Source organism: Camarhynchus parvulus, chromosome 1A (assembly GCF_901933205.1).
Source record: "Camarhynchus parvulus chromosome 1A, STF_HiC, whole genome shotgun sequence".
Lineage (NCBI taxonomy): Eukaryota > Metazoa > Chordata > Aves > Passeriformes > Thraupidae > Camarhynchus > Camarhynchus parvulus.
In genome coordinates, this window is record NC_044586.1 from 1,216,968 (window position 1) to 1,237,593 (window position 20,626).

The window sequence follows — 20,626 nt, forward strand, 5'->3', positions numbered from 1 at the left end:
TTTAGGGTTTGGGATTTTTAGGATGTTGTGGATGGAAGCAAGATGGAGGGCACAGGGTGTTGTCCTGGGTTTCTTCTTCTTCATGCTTCTTCCTCCTTCTTCTTGGGTTTGGGTGGCATTTTGTAATTGGGCAGAAAAGTCTGCATTGGGGGCTCTGTGGGATCAGTTACTGGGTTAAAAGGGAAAATAATCCAGGTGTCAGTTCTTAATTGGGTAGTTTAGTCTTAAAAGACCTTGTACCAAGAGATTGTTGGCCATTTTGTGCCTTCTAATGAAAAGCTGTCCAACTCACAGCAGTGAGACTGTTTTACTGATAAGAAATAATCAACACCTGAGTGTGAACATGAACTACTGTCTCAGGTGCCTTCAATCTAGCCCCAGAGAAACCCACAACTGGTACCCCCACAGAACTGGTGTGGCACAGTGGATGAATTCCAGCCCTGTCACAGTGTCAGAGCTGGCCTGGCTGTTTTACAGGGCATGGTGTTTCTGGCAGGGGCAGCCTCCCTGCAGGTATTTAATTTGCACATCTATAAAGGGCAGGTATAAAATCAACTCCCTCACACATAACAACCCTGCAGAGCACACAGCTCCAGACCCTGCCACAGCTTCAGCTGCACATCCAGATCAGGGCTTTGCCTACATCTGCCTGTGGGCAGCCCCTGAAGGAACACTTGCTGTGCTCTGAGGATGGCAGGTCTGTTCAGGGCATTCTCACAGTGCCACTTCACAGATCCCACACAGCAAATCGGTATTTAATCAGCTTTGTCTTTGAAAGGCTGCGTCTTCTATGCTGTGAATATCCAGACGTGCCTTGCAGTCCCGTCCCGCGGCCACTGGAGCCAGCCGCTCCCGGAGGGACCGGTGGAGACCACGAATGCCGCCACTCCCAGGCTCTCGGCGAGAACCCCGAGGAGCGGCTCCGTCTGCGGCGTGGCGGCGCAGCCGAGAGCAGGACTGCGAAGTACGGAGGCGAAGGAAGGAAGGAGCGGACACACGTATGGTACCAAGGCGCTTTAGTCACCCAGGCACAGCCAGTCACGGTGTCAGGGAAAAACCGCCAGGGAAGCACTTCTAAAGGGGAAGGGTGTAAGGGAAGGAGATACGAAGGACTAAGGAACAAAGCCCGGCGGGGAGCGAGGGACAGAACTGAACCAATAGGAATGGCCCAGGGGAGGGAAAAGGCGCAGGGGACAAATAATATGTTAGGTAAGGGAAGACTGACATAGAAATTTCTAGAAATCAAAAGGGGTTGGTCACAATGATTGACAGGTAACTGGCGGGAGGAACAAACTATCGTGAGGGAGAACATGGGGGGAACCAAGGGTCAAACCAAATTCTTAACTTATAAAAGATAACCAACTTTACAAAAAACCCTATATGAAACACACAATGCTACATCGCCTTACTTACACAATTAACTCAGATGGTTGTCATCGCAAAGTTGCCATACCTTCTCAGTGATTTCTCATGTGCAGCTCCTCACAGCGCAAACAACAAACTCCATCTTTCTCCTCAGCCTGCTCACCCACTCTTTTGTGGCACTCATCTCCTTATTGGACACAGCTGTTCCCCATTAAGGGCAGGCCTGTTCCTAATCTTTGGTGATTAGTGCAGCTGCAGCTCCTCAGGTGTGAGACCGCCTTCTGCACTACATTTTCTTACATTCCATCCCTGCACAAGACAACTTAAAATATTACATTACTTATGTAGTATTGTGCCGGTTATTTGGTATCTCCTTTGCCCTCTCACTGTATTATTTTAATTAAAACTCTGGGTGTGGAGTTTTTTTGGTCACATCAACTTTACACGTTTGTTTCCTGGATCAAAGCCCTCAGAATTGTTACTCTGCAGCCCCAACAACCCAGTGCTGGTGGTGATACTCCAAGTGCTTTATTGGACAGAGCTACTGCCAGCTACTGGCATGTTTCAAATGGGAGGAAAAACAAAAAATCTTTTAAAAAAGATCCCTGAAGCCCACTCAGCACCTTGTATGATCAGTCCTCAACTTATTACTGCTTGGGATAGGTGAGGTTTGAAAGCTGGAGCTCAAGCTGGAGTCAGTTTAGAAAGGTTCCCTCAGGATGAAAGGGGGAGAGGGCAAGACACAGGAAAAAAGATTCTGACATGTTAGGTTCATTCTCCCAGCAGTAACAAATAACTCTCAGTACTTAGCTATCTACAGCCTCCTTAAAGTGTCCTGTGTCAGCTTTCTCTGGAGTCACTGAGAACCAGTCCAGGTGGAAAATGTACCCTGATGCTTAATTTACCCCAGCATGGATCAGCACTACCTTTAATCACAGTATTCCCTTCCCTGGAAAGGGGGAATACATAAAGTTTTTTTGTAAATATAACCACCACACATGGCAAATGTCAAGATTTTAATGACACTCATTTTCAGTACATTCCATCTTCAAAAGGCTCCCCACTGGTTAAAATATTTGGGAGTAATGACTGTTCAAAAATACCCTATGAAGTGCTCCAAGTATAAAGCTGTTTTCTGGCATTCTCTCCCTTGACTTCATCACCCCCAAACCCTGAGAATGGGAGCTGTATTCAATCACTGCTACACAGTCCTGGCATATTAAAAACTCCTTCATGACTCCATGGTTAGCAGGTAGGTACTTTTGCTGCTTAATTTGTCCAGCATTTTACTGTAAGTGAGAGAACTGGCTCAGCCTGCAGGCTTGGCAGGGTAGGTGCATGCCACTTCAGCCTTGCTTTGCTGTTCTTACATGCCACACTTCATCCAGATTTTATTTTTTCTTTTAGTCCAGCCTTCAAGAATTTATTTCATAGCAGCTCCCATCTCTGGGATAATTACATTTAGTTACTGTACTCAACACCCATGATTTCATAACGTGCCACAAAGAGGTGCCAATTAAATTCCTTTATTGGAGACAGAAACATTGAATTTGAATACAGAACATTTGAATACAGATCTGATGGAGGAAAACTGCAAATAGTATAGACTGTTTCTACTGCCAGCAAAATACAGTTCTTACAGGATGTACAGACACACAAATATAGTGCTTCCTTCATGCCAGACGGTCACTATGTAACAATGCCATTAGGAGCTCTTAATTGTGCTTCTAAAAACCTTTAGAGAAGAATGAGGTAGAGTTTCCTTTAGTTTATCCAGTACTTTTTCACACATCTGTCCTTTACTGCTTTTATATGCTTCAGATTCTTGTAAAATACCCAGTTAACTTTCAGCATTTCAGAAAACAGGGACCCTTCAGAGGTGTTTACTTCTCCCTCCCTCACTGCTAATTTCCACTACAATTTCAGTAACCACTTCTGCACCCTCCTAAATGCCTCAAAGGTCAAGTAGATTGGGACTTCTGGCTTTCCTACAGGAATTGTCTGTAAACAGCTTCACATGAAACTGTAACTTGTCTCCATTATGGCAAAGAACCTTCTGCATTTTGTCACCCAGTGGCCAAGGTGAGTCCAAGCCACCTCCCCAGGGAACAGATCCACCCTGTGTGAACATTCTGGACTATAAAACAGTGTTAATGGTGTGTTTGTCTCCTACTTGCCGCTCCAGTCCACCACTGGGCTTAATACAAATGATGGGAAGAGAATACACCAGTGACCTGTTAGATGGTTTGGAGCATCAGCTGTTTGACCAAATATGCCACTGTTTTACAAGATATAAAAGCATTGCAGCTTTCAGTGAAGATACAGGGGCCCAAGCTGAAAATGTAGGCACAGATGGAGGTGTTTAAGCAGGTAAAGAGCATTAATACCAACTTAAATCCCCACATCAGTCTCTGATCCTGCTAGACCTGTGGTGGTCCCTCAGCGGACTGACCAAGAGTGGATATGATGTGCTGCTGCCCTCCTGCCTCACTGGCCTGAGGGGTATTTTCATTTTCACTCCTTGCTCCTCTCCCTGACACAGCAGATTTTCCACTCACTGCTCTGCCCTTTGCTACCAGCACTCAGCACTCAGTTTAGCACAGGCAGGGTGCAGTTATTCCACCCAAGAAGATCACAATTCCAGTGGTGACCAAGTCACAGTGGCCAGGGGGTTTGGCATACACAAAGAAGGTGATTACAGAAAGAATAAGGACGTTTGCTTTCTTCCTGTAAGCTACTGCAACACGATAGTGTAAAGACAACAGTTCAGCAACACTGTATCAGAACTCTAAAATGAAAAACGTATTTTTTACAAAAAGGTGCAAAGTTTAAAAGATTCCATGTTCATACCTCGATCACTTTGATAATAAAATGACAGAAAATCTGTTTCTGCAAGACAGGACCACCTGAGAAAAGCTTCTGAGCTCCTCTACCTCCCCCTGAAATGAGTGCTCTAAGCCTGACAGAATCAGGAACTATACAGAGTTAGTGTTAAGAGAACCAGCTCTTAGAAACTTCCCCAACTCTTGCTTAGAAAACAAGCAATAACCTTATTTTATCAACTATTTCCTCCATACCTCTTTGGTAAAAACCAAAAATGGCCAGTGCTGGTAAACCATTTGAACACTAGCCAAAGGCCTGCGCAAAGTTCTCTTCCCCGTTTCTACCTTAACTTTACCCAGCAGGCATTTTAAAGTCTTTAAAATTTTAACTCAAGGTCTAAAATCTCCCTTAAGATCTTCTCATGAACATGAAATTTAAGAGACTTTTTCTTTTTAAAGCATAGGATGAAAATGCAGGATTGTGGTAAAATTCAGATATGATAAATTAAATTTTAAGATAAGCAAAGAGTATAAATTCATGTTCAGAGAGAAGCATGCTTTTACTACTGGTGAATATAATTACCATTAGTTTTTTAGTATAATTGTGTGTGCCCAAAATAGTGTTTTAGTATATTTGGGTTAGCCTTGCTGGTATGATTAATGAGACTTCTGTTAGTATCTGAGCTACTAATTCCAAATCTATTGACAGATCTTATTTCAAATCTATTTACTGTTTTAATTTAGTTTTGCTCCTCATCTGCTAAGTCCCAATGTGCCTGACTGTTCTAGCTCAAGGTAATGGCCAAGTTAGTTTTGTTTATGGAGCATGGGATATATTTGCCAGTATATTACCTATATATATATATATATATTTATTATAGATGGCACTCAGATTTTGCACAAAGGAAATATCCTGGAATTCCTACTAGTAAGAATCATGCTCACAGCAAGGCATGGACAAGAGGACTGCTACAACAATATTTTTCACCAATGCAATGCCAGTCTTCTCTTCTGCTCTTATGGCTAAAAATACAAAAAACTTGTTAAGAATTTTTTGAGCTTAAATGATTTTGGACCTGTAAATTATTTTTCCAAATCTGGAGATTAGAGACAAAATACAGTAAAACAGGTCTGTCGCATTTCCAAACTGGTAAGCATTGCAGTTCAGCAATTTTTTGGTCAAGATGGATAAAAAGGTCTCAGTGCTACATGACCAAGTGCCCCTCTAAGACAGTCCCATGCTCACGACTTTACATTTGTAGAGGGGTCATGATTCTTTCAAGCATCGCTTTTCCAATAGGATCGCCCAGTCTGAGATGAAATTCTCTTGTCAAGATCATTCTGTATACTAACTTTTATATTCTGAACTACATTTGTTACACGTTTATGGGTATATGCAGCAAACCTTGAATGTATTTCTCATTTAAATAGCATTTTTCCTTGCATAACCAAGTTTGTCTATTCGAATGTAATCCTTGAAATACTGGACTTCAGAAGGCATGTTTCTTGTGGCTTAAAAAGCTTTTTCTGGGAAGCTTAATTTGATGTGTAATGAAACAAGTTTTTAAGCAAAAGTTTGGATTAGAGTTAGAAGTGGTATAAGTGGTAGTGCTACTGCTCTGCAGTCAGAAAGAGTTCAGGTAACTTGTCCAGGGTCACAAAGTCTGTTCAGGATTACATGTTCTGGTGGTAAAGCACAATTCTGATCCCTCAACACCTGGAATATGAAGAAACTGCCTTTTTTGTTCGTTTTTTTAACTGTCAGTACTGCTAAAAGCAAGAAGAATGCAAATTTGCTGAAATAGTCCCTGTTAGATATGAGACAACAATGGAAGGCTGGGGAAAAAAGGTGCAAGTCTGCGTGAAAGGGAGAGAAAGACAGCAAAGACCAGGGTAACAACCACCTTAGGGCATGCTCAGCCATCATTTCCAGCTGCCACCTCTCAGGACATCAGCCTGCCACCAGAACACTGAAATTTACCCTCAGCAGGGTGGATGCCATGCAGGGAAAGGCAGTGTACAGTGTGCCAGGCTGTGCCACCAGCTCTGCACCTCTCTGTGCTCTATCCAGAGCAAGGCACTGACAGCTCACACTCAGGAACCTGCTGGGATTATGCAGATTGCTTTGGAGAGGCCATTAGAGGGCTCCTCTTCTAATTAAGCAGTGCTGAGATCAGCTGTTTTTCTGTCTACCACTTGGAAGACAGACATTTCAAATAACTTGCACTCCAAATGACGTTCAAGTGTCACATTTTTCCAAATTACCATTCCTCCTGCCTAAGGATAAATAATAAAACTAATACACAGGAGAAGATCTGTGATATCTCTATGTTGAATTGGGCAAACCCAAACAAAAGGTTGTGTACAAGGAGGAGGAGTGGCTGATAACTGCTTTTTGGCTTGAGACAGCTGAACAGGTGTAAACAATGGCTGGGCAGAGAGATCTCACTACCTTGCTTTTGTCTTACCACTCTTCCCTTCTATACCCAGAAAAATCCTGTTTGCTTCGCCCTGCTCTGGACTGAACAGGTTATTATCTACCCCAGGAACCTTTATCAGCATCCTCACCTGGCTCTGTCCCTGCCAACTCTCAAGGAATTTGCCCTCACTGCAGTTAACAATCTGGTTAAGTAATGCCAGTTGCTGAAGCGATAATTCTTGGCAGCAGAACAGCTTGTATGAAATGCCAGTTTCATGAAAATTCTGTTATTTGAAGGACTTTTTTTCCTAGTCATGAATCATGCTAACCAAACTGAAAATTAAGGACACGCTCAATACAGAAAATAATAATCAAAAGAATGCAGAGAAGAAAGAACATATGAAAATTAGATTTCAGTATTATCATTTTAAACTACCAGTGTTTGTAAAACATAAGCATGTGAAAGCCTGAATCTCATTTGATCAACCCAATTAAACATTAAATAATTGCGGCCAATTATGCAAATATCACACAACAATATTAATTTGTTGATCTTTTTTGAACAGTTTCAAATTTCCCTAATGTTAGACTATCTTATGTCTTAAATGATCAATTACCAGAACCATAACTAAGTGATGAAGAATGGATAATTGCCCAGTTATGATGTACCATACTCTTTCTATGTAAATCTGTTGCAATTAAACAAATAGGGCACATGGAGAAAAGATGTACAGATGTTCTTTTACAATCTGTTACTAGCTCAGGGAATACCACAGCTCCCTCCTAAATTTCACAAGTGAAAACAAGGAGAATGCAATACCAAATACTGATTGTTATTTACACATGTTATTTCTTTCCTTTGGTTAATGGCATAAAATGCACTGCCAGAATTCAGAGTAGGACAGCATGCAACATCAGAAGAATTTCCTGTACTATACTGACCTGTCAGCTCTCTTCTTTAGGTTTCAAAGTTTAAAACCTAAAACCTATTCCCCTGGATTCCACTTGGAAACAGGCACAGCCTTGAGCTGACACAGACAGAGCAAGGCAATTAACCAAGATGTTAAAGACAACAATTAACACACACTCACTCCACGTTTTTATTCTTCCCTGGGAGAAAAGACCACTCGTTTCTGTGGGTCATTCCACTATCAACTCTCCTCATTTTGAGTCTCCATTAGCAGAAAAAACAGAGGTGTCTCTCTGGTCAGTGCAGGAAACAGTGCAAAACACAGCAAATGAAACCACCTGGTTCATGTTAAATGACTTGCAACCAATTTAACAATTTAACAACATAACCAATTAACAACTTTCAGGTTTACATTTCAGTAAAGTAACTTTTCTAACTGGTCCTTATTCATTCTGCCTAGTGAATAGATTGCTGCTGGTATACTGAGGCCTTCATGGGTATTTCTGATATGTGTTATCATTTATCAGTTCTGTCAAAGCTGAGATGTTCAGGTATTGCACAACCACTTTGCCATGCATCTCAACTTAGATATTTTCACTTTTCCATTTGCTCCTAAATCAAAGATGAAGTTAAGGGAAGGAATAGATTGTTCAGTACCAGTAAGCCACAAATGGCCGCTCATTGCATCATCTTCAGAGAGCTCCACTCCACACTCTGGTTAAAGGCACTCTTTAATTTCAATACTGGTCTCATTGGACAAAACTCTCTACCCCATGTTGCACCTTGACATATTCCCCATGTTCGTATTTCCAGTCATCTAATTAAATAAAAGGAAAGACTACCAGCAGCTTATAGCACATATTAAGATACTGAACAAAGACCAGCACAGGATACAAATTCAAATGTCACAACACTATGGCTACTGTGAGTGAAACAACATTTTGTGCTTGCAGTTGTATACTAAAGAAAAAATGATCCATCAATTTTTAACAATATTTTTAACAATATTTTTAACATTGTCAGAGAGAACCTTCAACTGTTCTTCATTAAAAGATCAGATTGGATGGCAAAGACAGGAAAAATAATCTGAAGGAGCAGAAGAAAGTGACGGCTAAGGAGGGATCTTCAAAAGGTGACCAAAAATGAACAGGAAGCCATAAGGCTGCTCTTTAACAGCTGCATAAGGCATGGATGGTCCACTAGAAATTATATTTTACCTTTTGAAACTATGTTAACAAATGCCAGTAACTACAAAAGACTTATTAAGCATGGAGAGATACTATTGGTCTTAAAAAAATTAAAGTGCTAAATGTTTCCCTTAATACTGGTGCATCTCTACTGCAAACTAGAACAAGAAATGTTTCACTTCTACTTCTTACAGGACTCCAATAAAGTGTCAATAAAGTTCTACCAGTTTTATACTGAAGTAGCACTTTGGAACATTGATACAGAATATGGTTATCCTTTTTGGCAAGAGGTATCTTAAAGCTGTTCAACAAAGCTGTGTGCAGAAGGAGAAGCTAATAAATATTACAGGATGGTCGTTGGTGAACATTTGCAGAAGTTACTTCCCCAACTGTGGGCTACATGCTCTGTATTGCTTCCAAAGAATCAAGGCTGCATGTGAGAAAGCAGCATTCTATGAATTATCTGCTTAACCAGAATGAAATCAGGGTTTGAATGAAGCCTCTTTCCTTCCAGACATGTTCTGTTGACAACACTGCTTGCTCCTTAACAGGAAGGCCCTTCTACAGTACACGTGGCAATGGAGGCTGGATAGAGCGAGTATGTGAAAGGGAGAAGGAAAACATTTTTCTGATCTAAATTACATGAGTGGGTGATGGAAGAAACTCCTCAATCCAAAGGTTTGGTTGCTGTGAAGAATGGTTCAATATTCACAGCCAAAGTTGTCTAATCTCATTTTTGTGGACACTCACCTGGAAGGCAACACTGTGCCTGCAGAGCCCAGCTCTGCTATGCCAAAGGGGAACTTTTATCTCATTTTTAAAAGCCTGACACAGCCTTTTAGATCGTGTCTAGGAGGATGTACTCAACTCCCAGAGAGGAACGCACTGCCCAAGCAGGCACTGCAAATCCCCACAGAGGGAAGGGCAAGAGGCCAACAGGGACCATCCTGCAGAATTTTGGGCTAAAGGCCAGAGTTATTGGATAGAGTAGGAGGGCATCTACCAGTCTATGCAAACTCAGGAATCTCCCATAGCAGCAGAATATGAAAGGATGGAGTGTACGGCTAAATTTGTTTCCCAAACACAGAGCAAAAGGCAGAATAATGTGAACAGAACCCTGTGGGCAGCTAACAGGCAACATCCTCTGTTGGTGGAGGCAGTAAACAAACCAAACTGAAGAGCAGTTGAAGAGCATTTTACAAGTTTCCAGACTGTATATAAGGAGGCACTAAGAAAACCATTGGGAAAGTTCTATTGCTAACATTTAGCACCTCTACCAAGAAGACAGGCTTCTACCAAGAGGATTACAGTAGAAATCAAAATGATTGTGTTCACATTGGCCAGATTGTGGAAACAATCATCCTGGGGAGCAAATTGATACTGGGACTATGCTACACACTGGCAGCTACAGAATTTGTCACTGTTCAGATGTCAGGTCTGTCTGGAGGCTCTGGACTCTGCCACCTTCATGACACCAGCATTGCCCAGTCGCTCTCTTCTCTTCCATACTGAAACAAAGCAAAACATGAAGTTTAAGAATAAAAGTTAAAAGAATCAGTGTATGTTTATGATAACTTCTTAGGTCTACCCTTAGAATTGTTACTTTTCACTGCTCTGATAGTAGTTTACATTATTTTTTATGCCTTTACTTGCCTAAAGACAGCTTGTTTTACCCATATTACAATAGCTGGTTTAGGAAGGAGCAGAGCTGATACTCAGTACAGATGACACAGAACAGCCCTGCTTCAATTCCATCAGTTTAATGCAGTTACTCCCTGAGGCCTGCTCACTAATTCACTCGTAAGTATGCCCCTGCTCAAGCTCCAATAAACAAACACATTTCATTTTATTTCATTGTCAAGGTGGCTTTTTATTACAGCATTCTGATTGAATGTGAAATAAAACCATCACAAATACCACAGAGTACAATTAGGGAGAAATGTAATCCAAAATAAAACAAGTTGTCTTTCTGTACACAAACAAATGGGATCACCAGGCAGAAATGAAGGCAACCTATGGCATGCAGCCATATCCACTTCCAGGGGAGCATTCAGCCCCAAGGCAGCACTTCTGACAGCTAGATTGGTTCCACGTTCTAAACCTCTGTCAGAAGTCCTGTAAACAATGCTCCAGAGAGACCCCAAAACACACACAGCGCTCAAGCAGGTAAATAATTCAGAGGTGGAGGGACAGCAGCAGATGGGAGTCCCTTCCCTTAGAGTGTTATATTCAGGGAGCTTGAAAACACCTTCAACCAAGAAATGAAAACTGATTTTAGAGGCTTTATGTAGGCTAAAAAAAAGATCAGTGAATTTCTCCAGAGTGGAAAAAAGGAAGTTCCTCCAATACAGGTTCTGCATCAGCAGGAAAAGTGGTAACAGGTCACTAAAGCAGGGAAAAGCTCCAAATCAGGATGAGCCAGAAGAAACACCCTTCTAGATGCACAAAGGAATGGTGTTCAGTGGGTTTGTCTTACTCCTTACTCCAGCAGGCAAGGCTCTCACTGCCCTTCATATTTATCACACTTCTTCTTTTCATTATTAATTCTGCTGCTCCTGTTCTGCAGCTGCAGTTATTTGTAAATTTTGTTATCTTTAGGCAGCAGTATCATCCAATGCTCCAATACAGAAATTGTGGTAGGGACCAGTCTGAGTTGCCATTTGACTAAAATTTGCACCTGCTCCCAGAATTAAGAGGAAATGAAACACAATGAAAATAATTTCTTTCTGCAAATAAAAGCAGATTGAGCTTCCATTTTTAATTCTGTCAAGGGCTTTGTGATCTCAGGCTAGTCAATCTGATCCCTCTTCCACTGTGCACCACCTCCAGGTTGTTCTTTGTAAAAATTAACACATACGTGGTCCTTTCCTGGTTTTTCACTGCCCAGAGAAAGAAACGGGCTTTGATTAAATGTCTCTTCCCTGCTATCTTGCCTGCAGTGTTTAAATGTATTGAGTAACACGTAGCACAAGCCATATATATTATTTTCTATCCATCCCTTCCAAGTTGCGGCTTAATCCATGTCTTAAAGGGCACAGCAAAAGCTTGTTTATTCTCAAAGCATGGATGTAAACCCACAGAAACATGAGTGGTATTTCAGTGAGTGTATTCCCAGAGAAAAGAACCTCATCCCTAAATCTACCAGCTATGGAAGAGTGTACTGTTACTAATTCATTCATAAGCATACCATTAATTTATATAATGTATGTTCTTTAATTTGAAGTCTTTATCAGCCTTTAGTAACCATGATATCCATTCAGTGACAGGAAGGGAAATGTGCATTGCAGTGCCACCACTGTCTCTCTCAAGTGGCATGAGAAATTGAATCAGTTCTGCCCATGAGTTTCTAATTTGTCACTCCAGCTCTGGTTCCACTGAGCAGCTGCTCACATCTACAGACATCCCATTGAACAGGGCAGACTTGGAGGAGAGCAGCATGAAACCAGACTTGGAAACACAACAATATGAATATGAAATATTCATATTTCAGAGAATATGAAAATAATAAAAGCAGCATGTACTCTACACCAGGGAACTGGTATAACCACACTGGATTATGGAGCCTGCACCTTTGGTCACAGGTTCACATGCAGGACATGGTGGTGCTGACAATTTCCACTTTTTAAAAAATTCCCAGGGTTCAACATGAAATGGATACACTGCCCCAGTTCAGGCAGCAGAACAGCACAAAGACCAAAGCTGTGTTTGACTTATATTTCTATTGCACTTTATGCTTCAAAACTGGAAGATTCTTTGGAATTACAGCCTCAGATTGTCCAAATGACTTGACAATAATCCAGTGATAATGCAAAGAGATCTGTTATTTTTTTTCTCCTGGTAGAGAATAGAGAAGATCTTGGTCAAAGATTCTCCTCTAACATTTTAAGGTTATTATGTAGTCCATTTTTTGTGTCACAGCATTGTTTTTTGTGCAACATCAAGTCCTTCTGGATATAAGCCCACCTCTCCACAGATAGAAAGGTGCAGAAACACAACCAGCAACCACTGATTGACTTTTAATAGGGAAGCAACCATCAATCTCTTTAAAATCAATGATTTTAAAAATGGATTTCAATGATTATGTCTTCTTACTCTCCTTACTCTTTTTTAAAGAAGGAAGAGAACCCAGAATTAAGCATATACGTAATAGTCCAGCATTTTCCAGGAGTAACAAATTTACTCCTGGCACATAACTGATGAACACAGACTAGGTGCACAGCTGAAAGGCAAGTGAAGTGAAAAGGTGCCAGAAAGATAATGCTTAGTAACAATCCACACTTTTTCAGCCTCCTCCTGAGCCTTGGCTGGTGGTGGAACACCAGGGTGATAAGGCAAGAGGCAATGGGCAGGAACTGATGCCCAGGAAGTTCCACCTGAACATGAGGAAGAACTTCTTTATTGTGCAGTGACCAAGCACTGGACAGATTGTCCAGAGAGAGTGTGGAGTCTCCCTCACTGGGGATATTCCAAAACTGTCTGGACACAATCCTGGGCCATGTGCTCTGGGATGACCCTGCTGGGCCCTTCCATCCTGACCCATTCTGACCCTCTGTGATCAGGGAGGGCTTGGAAGGACCCTCAGGGAAAAGGCTGGATACACTTGTCTTCCACTGCTCACTGTCTCAAGGGAGAAAGACACAGATCACAGGACTATTGGCAGGAACATAAAAATTTCAGTGGCAAATCTAAGAACACTTGGAGCCAAAAATGTAGGACGGAAACCATCAGAGTCAATTTGAAGAAATCCTGGCAATACTGTCAAGCAACTGCTATCAGATCTTAAATAAAGGGGCTTTGTAACTTGCCAAGCTCTTCTCCTATCCCCAAATCCCCCACACCATAAACTACACTAAATAAGGAAAAACACCCTGGAAACTTTAACAAGAAGGGCCATCACCTGCTGCTCACTGACTTCAGCTGAAATGGTTCCTGGAATGCCCAGACAGAGACAAAGCAGAGATTCCTAACAGACTTTGATATTTAGCACATGAGAGAGGAGGGAACTGCTTTAAGAATTGAGAAGTGACTGTGTGATTGGAAAGATAAACGGAAATGGTGATAAGCTGGCTGTGCCCAGTGAGTGTTTAATTACCGCATCGATTAACCTGTGCTCATTTGTGATTGTGGTTAAGATGTTCATATCTCACTGATAACAGTAAGATCTTGCAATTCTTACCCACCTTCCAAGAGGAGTAGGGAAAAATGACACTATACTTCATCTCTACCATACTTTCTCAAGGAGAAAAAAATGGCAGAATAATCACACTAGACAAAGGGTCTACATTATTATATAATGCCATCAATAGCAGCACTACCAAAAATATTATTTTCTATTCCTTTCAAACGTTCACTTTTTATTATTTTACCTTGTTATAGAAGAGGAAGCAACTTACCTGGATATCAGTTAGCTTATTCAGGAAACGGGTTGTTACCTCAGGCCCATTCTCCATGGTTGGGATGTCCAAGTGCTGGCATGGAACAAAGGAGAGGGAGGAGAGAGAAAGAGAGTAACATGTTATTACATGTTATTCTTTATAGCTTTACATATATATGAATACTTATGGTTGCCAGAAGTTTGAATAAATATTTATCATGCTGGCTAGCCTCCTTTATGAGTAGGAAAGGGTGGTTAGTTTGGGGTTTTGTGTTGGGTTTTTTGGTTTTTTTTTAAACAGGAGGATGCTGCTAAGCCAGTGAAAAGTTAGAGAGTTAAACTGTTATGCTCTTGTTCAAGAAAGGCTAACCTAAGCCTTCCAAGAGATCTGTCCAAAATGGAGGGAATATTGTGCAGGCAAGAGAGGTAACATTATATACAGCATTTCATTTCAAGGTATATTGTGTAGAAATACAACACTTATATTTACAGTACTTCTCACTCAGCACCCCCATGACATATTATCTTAGCACCAGCTAATATCAATACATTTATTCTAGTTTATTCATTCAGGAAGTACCACCTAACAGAAATTTACTGTACTTACCGTGTTTAATGGACAAAGCATAACCCTTTATGCAGCTGCACTGCCCCTAGTGCTCTGAACTAACTTTGTGCTGACTAAATAACACCAAATCAGCTTAACATTCTGAATGCCTGGGGAATTCCACCTGTGCAGGAGAAATCTCCCACAGTTGCAAATAACTCAGAAAATTCAGAAGAAAGAAGGAAAGGGGTAAAACAGAGACATTTCCTTACCTTGCCCTTATACAAAATTTTAGAGATGGGACATACAATGCAGGCTGTTCCAGCACCAAACATCTCCTTCACTCTGTTCTTTTCCAAGGCAGCTGTCAGGTCACTCATGGTGATGTATCGCTCAGACACTTTGAATTCTCCCTGCACAAGAAGCAGCAACCATCAGAATTGTAAAAAGTTTAAAAAACCCCATTACTGGTTTTGTTTTCTTAAACATTTCCAATAGGACTTTTAGCCTAGTGACAATAAGTCAAGTTTTGACTCTAATCTTGTGATCTTTTCAAACATGCCAGTGTCAGACAAGATAGATTTTCATCAAAAGAATGCCCTACAAAGATGCCAGTGGTTTGCCAGATGCAATGCTGATGATTAAGTGTCACTTCCCTCTGGTTTGGTGCAGTATCAGTATCACATTAGGGAATAACAAAGAAGAATTGTTATGGGACACTGGATCTCTCTACTCATGGTCTCTAGTGTGTTAGAGTTTGTCCAAAAATTACTCAATTATATCAATTTGCATCCCACTCTCAGACAATTCCTAAGCAAGATACATTCTGTGGATTAATTTCACCTGCCAGGCCAATTTATGTGATGTATTTTTTTAATCCCTAGTGAAAATTCCACTGCAGCCTGCACACAGCTGTCACATAAAAAAATTAACTGTACTGCAGGTATGAGTGAAGACATTTACACTGCAGTCTTAATTCAGGGGGTGTTTTACCTTCTACAAGCATTGAAGAATGCACAGGAATCAACTGAAGGGATGAGTTTCAAGAAAAAACATAAATGTCAGACTTTGAAATGTTTCTCTCATGTACATGGTATTCCTGTTATCCCACTCTGAGCATAATCCCAGCCAAATCCAGGAGACAGGATCCTGGGCTTGATGAGCCTCTGGCTGTGCAGCACCCTTACTCAGGCTGCAATAAAACCTCTAAACACAGCAAGGCAGAGTTTCTGCATTTCAAGATATGATCTAGTCCCAGTAAGCTCTTGGATTGCTGCACTACAGAACAGGAACAGGGACCAGACAGATGACTGCAAGACTGTGGCTGGGCAGGATGCATGCTTGTTAGCAGAAACAAGGTTGGAAGCATGAGAACTAAATGCAGAAATAATGAGCTGATGACTGAAGTACAGCTATGGTCATGCACAGTAATTCTTTGTTTCCTTGCTCTAAGTTGCTGGTACCAGTGGATTTAATGAGAATTTTTATGTTAAATACTGCATGGAGCTGCTTTAACAAGCTTGGTATTGTTCTGTGTGACAGGTGTGGGTATTCTGGTGATGCTCCTGAGAATCCCTGAATGAGCAGACCCTGACTTCCCATCAGGTTAAAGGACTGAGTGCATGCTCAGCCAGTTCTGTCAGCAGCACCAAGCTGTGTGGTGGGGCTGACAGGCTGAAGGGAACAGGGGACATCCAGGAGGATGAAACCCCTGAAAGCAGGGTTTCTGCCACGCTGGACACAGCTCTGAGCACTCTGATCCAGTGGAAGATGCCCCTGCTCACTGCAGGCAGGCTGGAATAGATGGCCTTCAAAGTCCTTTCCAATGCCAGGCTGGATGGGCTCTGAGCAGCCTGGGACAGTGCAATGTGTCCCTGCCATGGCAGGGGGCTGGAATGAGATGATCTTTAAGGTCCCCTCCAACCCAGGCCTTTGTATGATCCTAGGAAGCCAGACTGGTGTATGATTGTATGATTTAACCAAATCAGCTGAACTTTGAGATACTGAACTTTAGGATATGAACTGAAGGATACTGAGCACCAGAAATGTTGACTTCTGCTGAAGTTATAACCTGACAATTGAAACCATTGCTGCCAAAGCACTCACCCAGCTACGTGCCAGATCCAAAATGCTCTGCCTTGTCACTCCTGGAAGGATGATGCCATCTAAAGGTGGCGTGGCCAGCTCATTTTCTGCCAAACAAAAAAAGCACTGGTTGAAAAACAAACAAACAAACAAACAAACAAAAGTTTACTGCTATTACACCAAACACATGGGTCCCTTACAAGGGATATTCCACGATTCTGTGGCACCAAAATCAAGTCCTGCCCTGTAAGATGCAACATTTTTCTGAGTTCTCCAAGAACACAAAGAGATACTCAGCTCAGTAAGTTGCTGTTGAGTGTTTGGAACCTTTTATATTTACCTTTTATTATAACCTTTAGATATTAATGTATTAAATATGTTTCTTCCCCACCTTTTGGGCAGGGAAGAAACATTTAATACATTAATATATACATGTCTAATGCCTTGGAGGTGGTTTTATTCCTCAGTGCATTGTACATATAACTGTGTAACTTTCTAATGCAGCTACCCCTGGATTTATTAATTTGGACTCTCCTACCAGTGCTACCAAGTTCCTCTTATGAGGATCTATACACACATCAGTAATAGGGGTAACCTGCCATGCCAAAATGTACAGAAATGCTGCCCTAGAACAGGCTGTATGCTCTGCTCTGGTTTCACTAGTCCACAGTGTCATTCTCCAACCTATCCCAGACTTCTAATTCCATCAGCCCTCTGTTCTTTCTCATATAGTCCGGAATAACAGCATTTCCTTTTTGGAGTCTGTCTAGCATCACTCCTTTTTGTGATGCATGTCTGGTCCTTATTCTGGCACAACTATCACAAGGAGAAGACTTTAAAACTTTCCAAAAGCCACAGGGCTCACCTGATTCTAAACTCCGCAAACTTGAAATCCTGCATTTGTGATCCAGTCACAATCTAATACAATCCTTTCTTCAACAGAAAACTTCAGATTCTGCGGACTTTGCCACCAAAGGTTGTGATGACACTTCTCTGTCTGGTGATGCTGCCACAGATCTTGCCCAGGACCTGTTTAAGCTCAATAACATCTATTAATTGATTTGAGCTAGTTTGAAAAGGTGCCAGGCCAAGCCAGCTGCCAAACAGCACTGAGCAGACAGGACATGAAAGTCTCAAAATGTTCCCAACAGGCTGCTCTGTAGAATTTTGGAAGTGTGCATGTGATGCCTCCCAGCCTGGGGCCAGCCAGGGAACATCTGCTCCCCCGGGATCCGGCAGGGATGGTAACACCATCCAACAAGGCATGCCAAAGCTCATCCTCCCTGGGAACTGATGCCAAAGCAGGCTCCACATGACATCAGTGTGTCCATCTCCCAAAAACAGACTGTGAGCCCACAGGCTCCACTTGCCTTCTGAGCTATTTTGATGTATAGCTGCAAAAAGCAGGAGGAAAGCATGCGAGGGGTAATGTCAGGGTTTCTCTTCAGCTGCCTCCTGTTATTGTTCTGCTGGCAGCACTGCCTGCCCAGTGCCCTGGTACACCTGCTGTAGGCCTGCTCTAACAGCAGAATTCCATCAGAGAGTTTAAAGGGGATTTTAAAATGAGCTCTTCCATGTTACACAACTTCAGCTTTGCCTATGAACACAGAGCAGGTAAGACTGAACTCATGGGATGCCTTCAGGACTAGCCAGGCTGTAACAATGCTGAGAAATTCACCCAAATATACATTTTAGCAAAGTGATACATTCCAAGTGAACTTCAGGATCAAGGAGAACCCAGAAAACCCCATTTTCACTGATATTAACAGCTGATTTCTTCTACCAGCTTGTCCTGGGTCTTTGTCCTTACTTCCCTCAGGCTTTTCTTCAACTCTTCCCTCATGCAATCACTACTTTGCATCTGTTAATTTGCTTTCCTCAATTACTTTTTCATCCTTTGCTTTGTCTGCCACCTCATGCATTTGCTGCTCTCCCCTCCACTCTGTTGGTGATGCTCTCTACTATAACAGAAGCTGCAATCCTGCTTTTGTTAGCACTGTAATTGTACAAGACACTTCTGTGGCACAACTAATGTTCCAACTATAGAATACTTAGCAAACTGGCCTTAAATTTTACCTGATTGTTCCAGAGAATCTTTAAAGAGACTTACTTTTTAATTCATGAAATTCTGAAGTGGGGACCATTAATCACCATTTCACTTGCAGCACACAAATATTAAATAATGCCCAAATACTATTCACAGTGCCTTAACATTAAAGATAGAAGCAGAGCCCAAATGTTTGCAAATCATTTTGAAGGCAGGGAATTTTTTAAAACTGCACACAGATTTCATAGCTAGCAATCTTCAGGTTGGACATATGTTAAAATTTTAAGGTTTTTTAAGGCTTTTTAAAAGCCAAGCCTATATTCTAGGCAGAACAGACACTGTGAAAGGAAGTGAGTTTCAATGTCAAGAGCCTCCTGGGATAGTTACATGCTCTGAAGAGGCATGTGGAAGGGACTGTGTGAGGGTGACTGAATTTTTCACTTAGTGAACATAAACCATAAACAGGATTTGATAGATGAGGTATTTATGCAATAGCAGGGATCCACTTTTGGCCATATTATAAGCCTCAGAGCAGCAGTGGGAATACAAGAACAGTATGGAGCAAGCCATGCTGTTTTACCAAAAACTGAGCAGTTTTTTTCCCCTACTCCCCACTTTATGTTAAAAAACAAAATATTTTTTCAGGCTCCTCCTGCCATGAAGGACAAGATGTCACCTTCAGGCACAAAGGCTGCAGGAAAGCCTACTCCCACTGGGAGCATGGCTCTCCTCTAGGCCAGGCTTCACTGGGATAAGCCTCTGCTTATGAACCAAGGAGAGCAGCTCAGCTCCCAGCAGCACCTCAGAGCACACAAGGATGGGCATTTTCTTTTGATGATGATATGCAGTTTCTGCCTCACTTTTTTTGATCCCTCTCAGCTGCAGCATTTGCAGAACAAAACCAAAGCACAGGCTGAGTGAGTGTCCTTTGTGAAGTGACAGAACACAGTGACAAGCAGTTCCAAATCCCCCTGCCAAGCCACAGGCAGGTATGTGATGGCACTGGGTGATTCCCAGCCAAAGACCCCACAAATGAAGAGTGACTCAGCACCCTGGGAGACAGCAAAGTGGTCCATGAGGGCAATGCCCATGTCCTGTGAAAGGACAGGTCTGCCAGCAGCCAGCCCTCCTGGGTGGCAGGAATGCCAAGTTGTTTGCTACAGCCACCTGACAATAGCAGCATTGAGCCCTGCACTGGCAGCACAGTGACTGGCAGCTCTTTGGAACAGCACCGTGCTGCAGCTGCACCATTCCAGCATATTCCTGGTTCAAGTACAATGAGAACATTGAATTCTAATCATGTCCCTGCTTCAGTGTCCTTCCCCGGGCACAACGAGCCAAAATCCATTCTCGTGTTTTTCCAGCTAAGTTCCACAAGGCAGAAATTTGGCCATCTATCTACACTGACAAATCAACTGCTGCTGCAACAAGAAAATGTCTAGTATTTATCACTTCATTCATAAAGCTTCACAGACTCATTCAGTATTGAGGGACTGTTATCCCCCTTCTTACGAATGTGGTAAAGGTTTTGCAGAAGAACAAGCAACAGAACTGGAGATGGGAGTCTGTTGCCTTGTTCTTCTAAGCCTTCTGATGTTTACAACTCCATTTTTGTAATGAAGTTTCTCACGCACTTTTATGTAAATAATTATTGTTTTTACATTCCTCTCTGGAGGAAGAGAAATTTGATGGACTGTTGGTTTGTCCAGTGTCATTGGAGAGGTGGCACTGCCATCCTCCAATCCACTGTCACTTTTGGAAATCTATAAATGTTGGAGTCAGAAAATAAACTTCTTTTCTTTTTACCTTGGAAGTTCCAGCATATCGGTTTATTTCATGTCCTATAGCGACAGAAGTCAGGTAGCTGGAT

The 20,626-nt window shown here is 41.9% G+C and overlaps 1 protein-coding gene across 1 annotated transcript in view; it reads right to left on the reverse strand.

Annotated features, from left to right (window-relative positions):
* Positions 1 to 2,875: 2,875 nt before the first annotated feature.
* BCAT1 (branched chain amino acid transaminase 1) overlaps positions 2,876 to 20,626 on the reverse strand; it is a 56,573-nt gene continuing 38,822 nt past the window's right edge. The window contains exons 8-11 of the mRNA XM_030960200.1: positions 16,731 to 16,816; positions 14,897 to 15,037; positions 14,097 to 14,171; positions 2,876 to 10,211 (exon numbers count right to left, since the gene is read on the reverse strand). Coding sequence (XP_030816060.1) covers positions 10,170 to 10,211; positions 14,097 to 14,171; positions 14,897 to 15,037; positions 16,731 to 16,816 — 344 coding nt within the window. The 3' untranslated portion in view covers positions 2,876 to 10,169. The remainder of the gene's footprint in view (positions 10,212 to 14,096; positions 14,172 to 14,896; positions 15,038 to 16,730; positions 16,817 to 20,626) is intronic.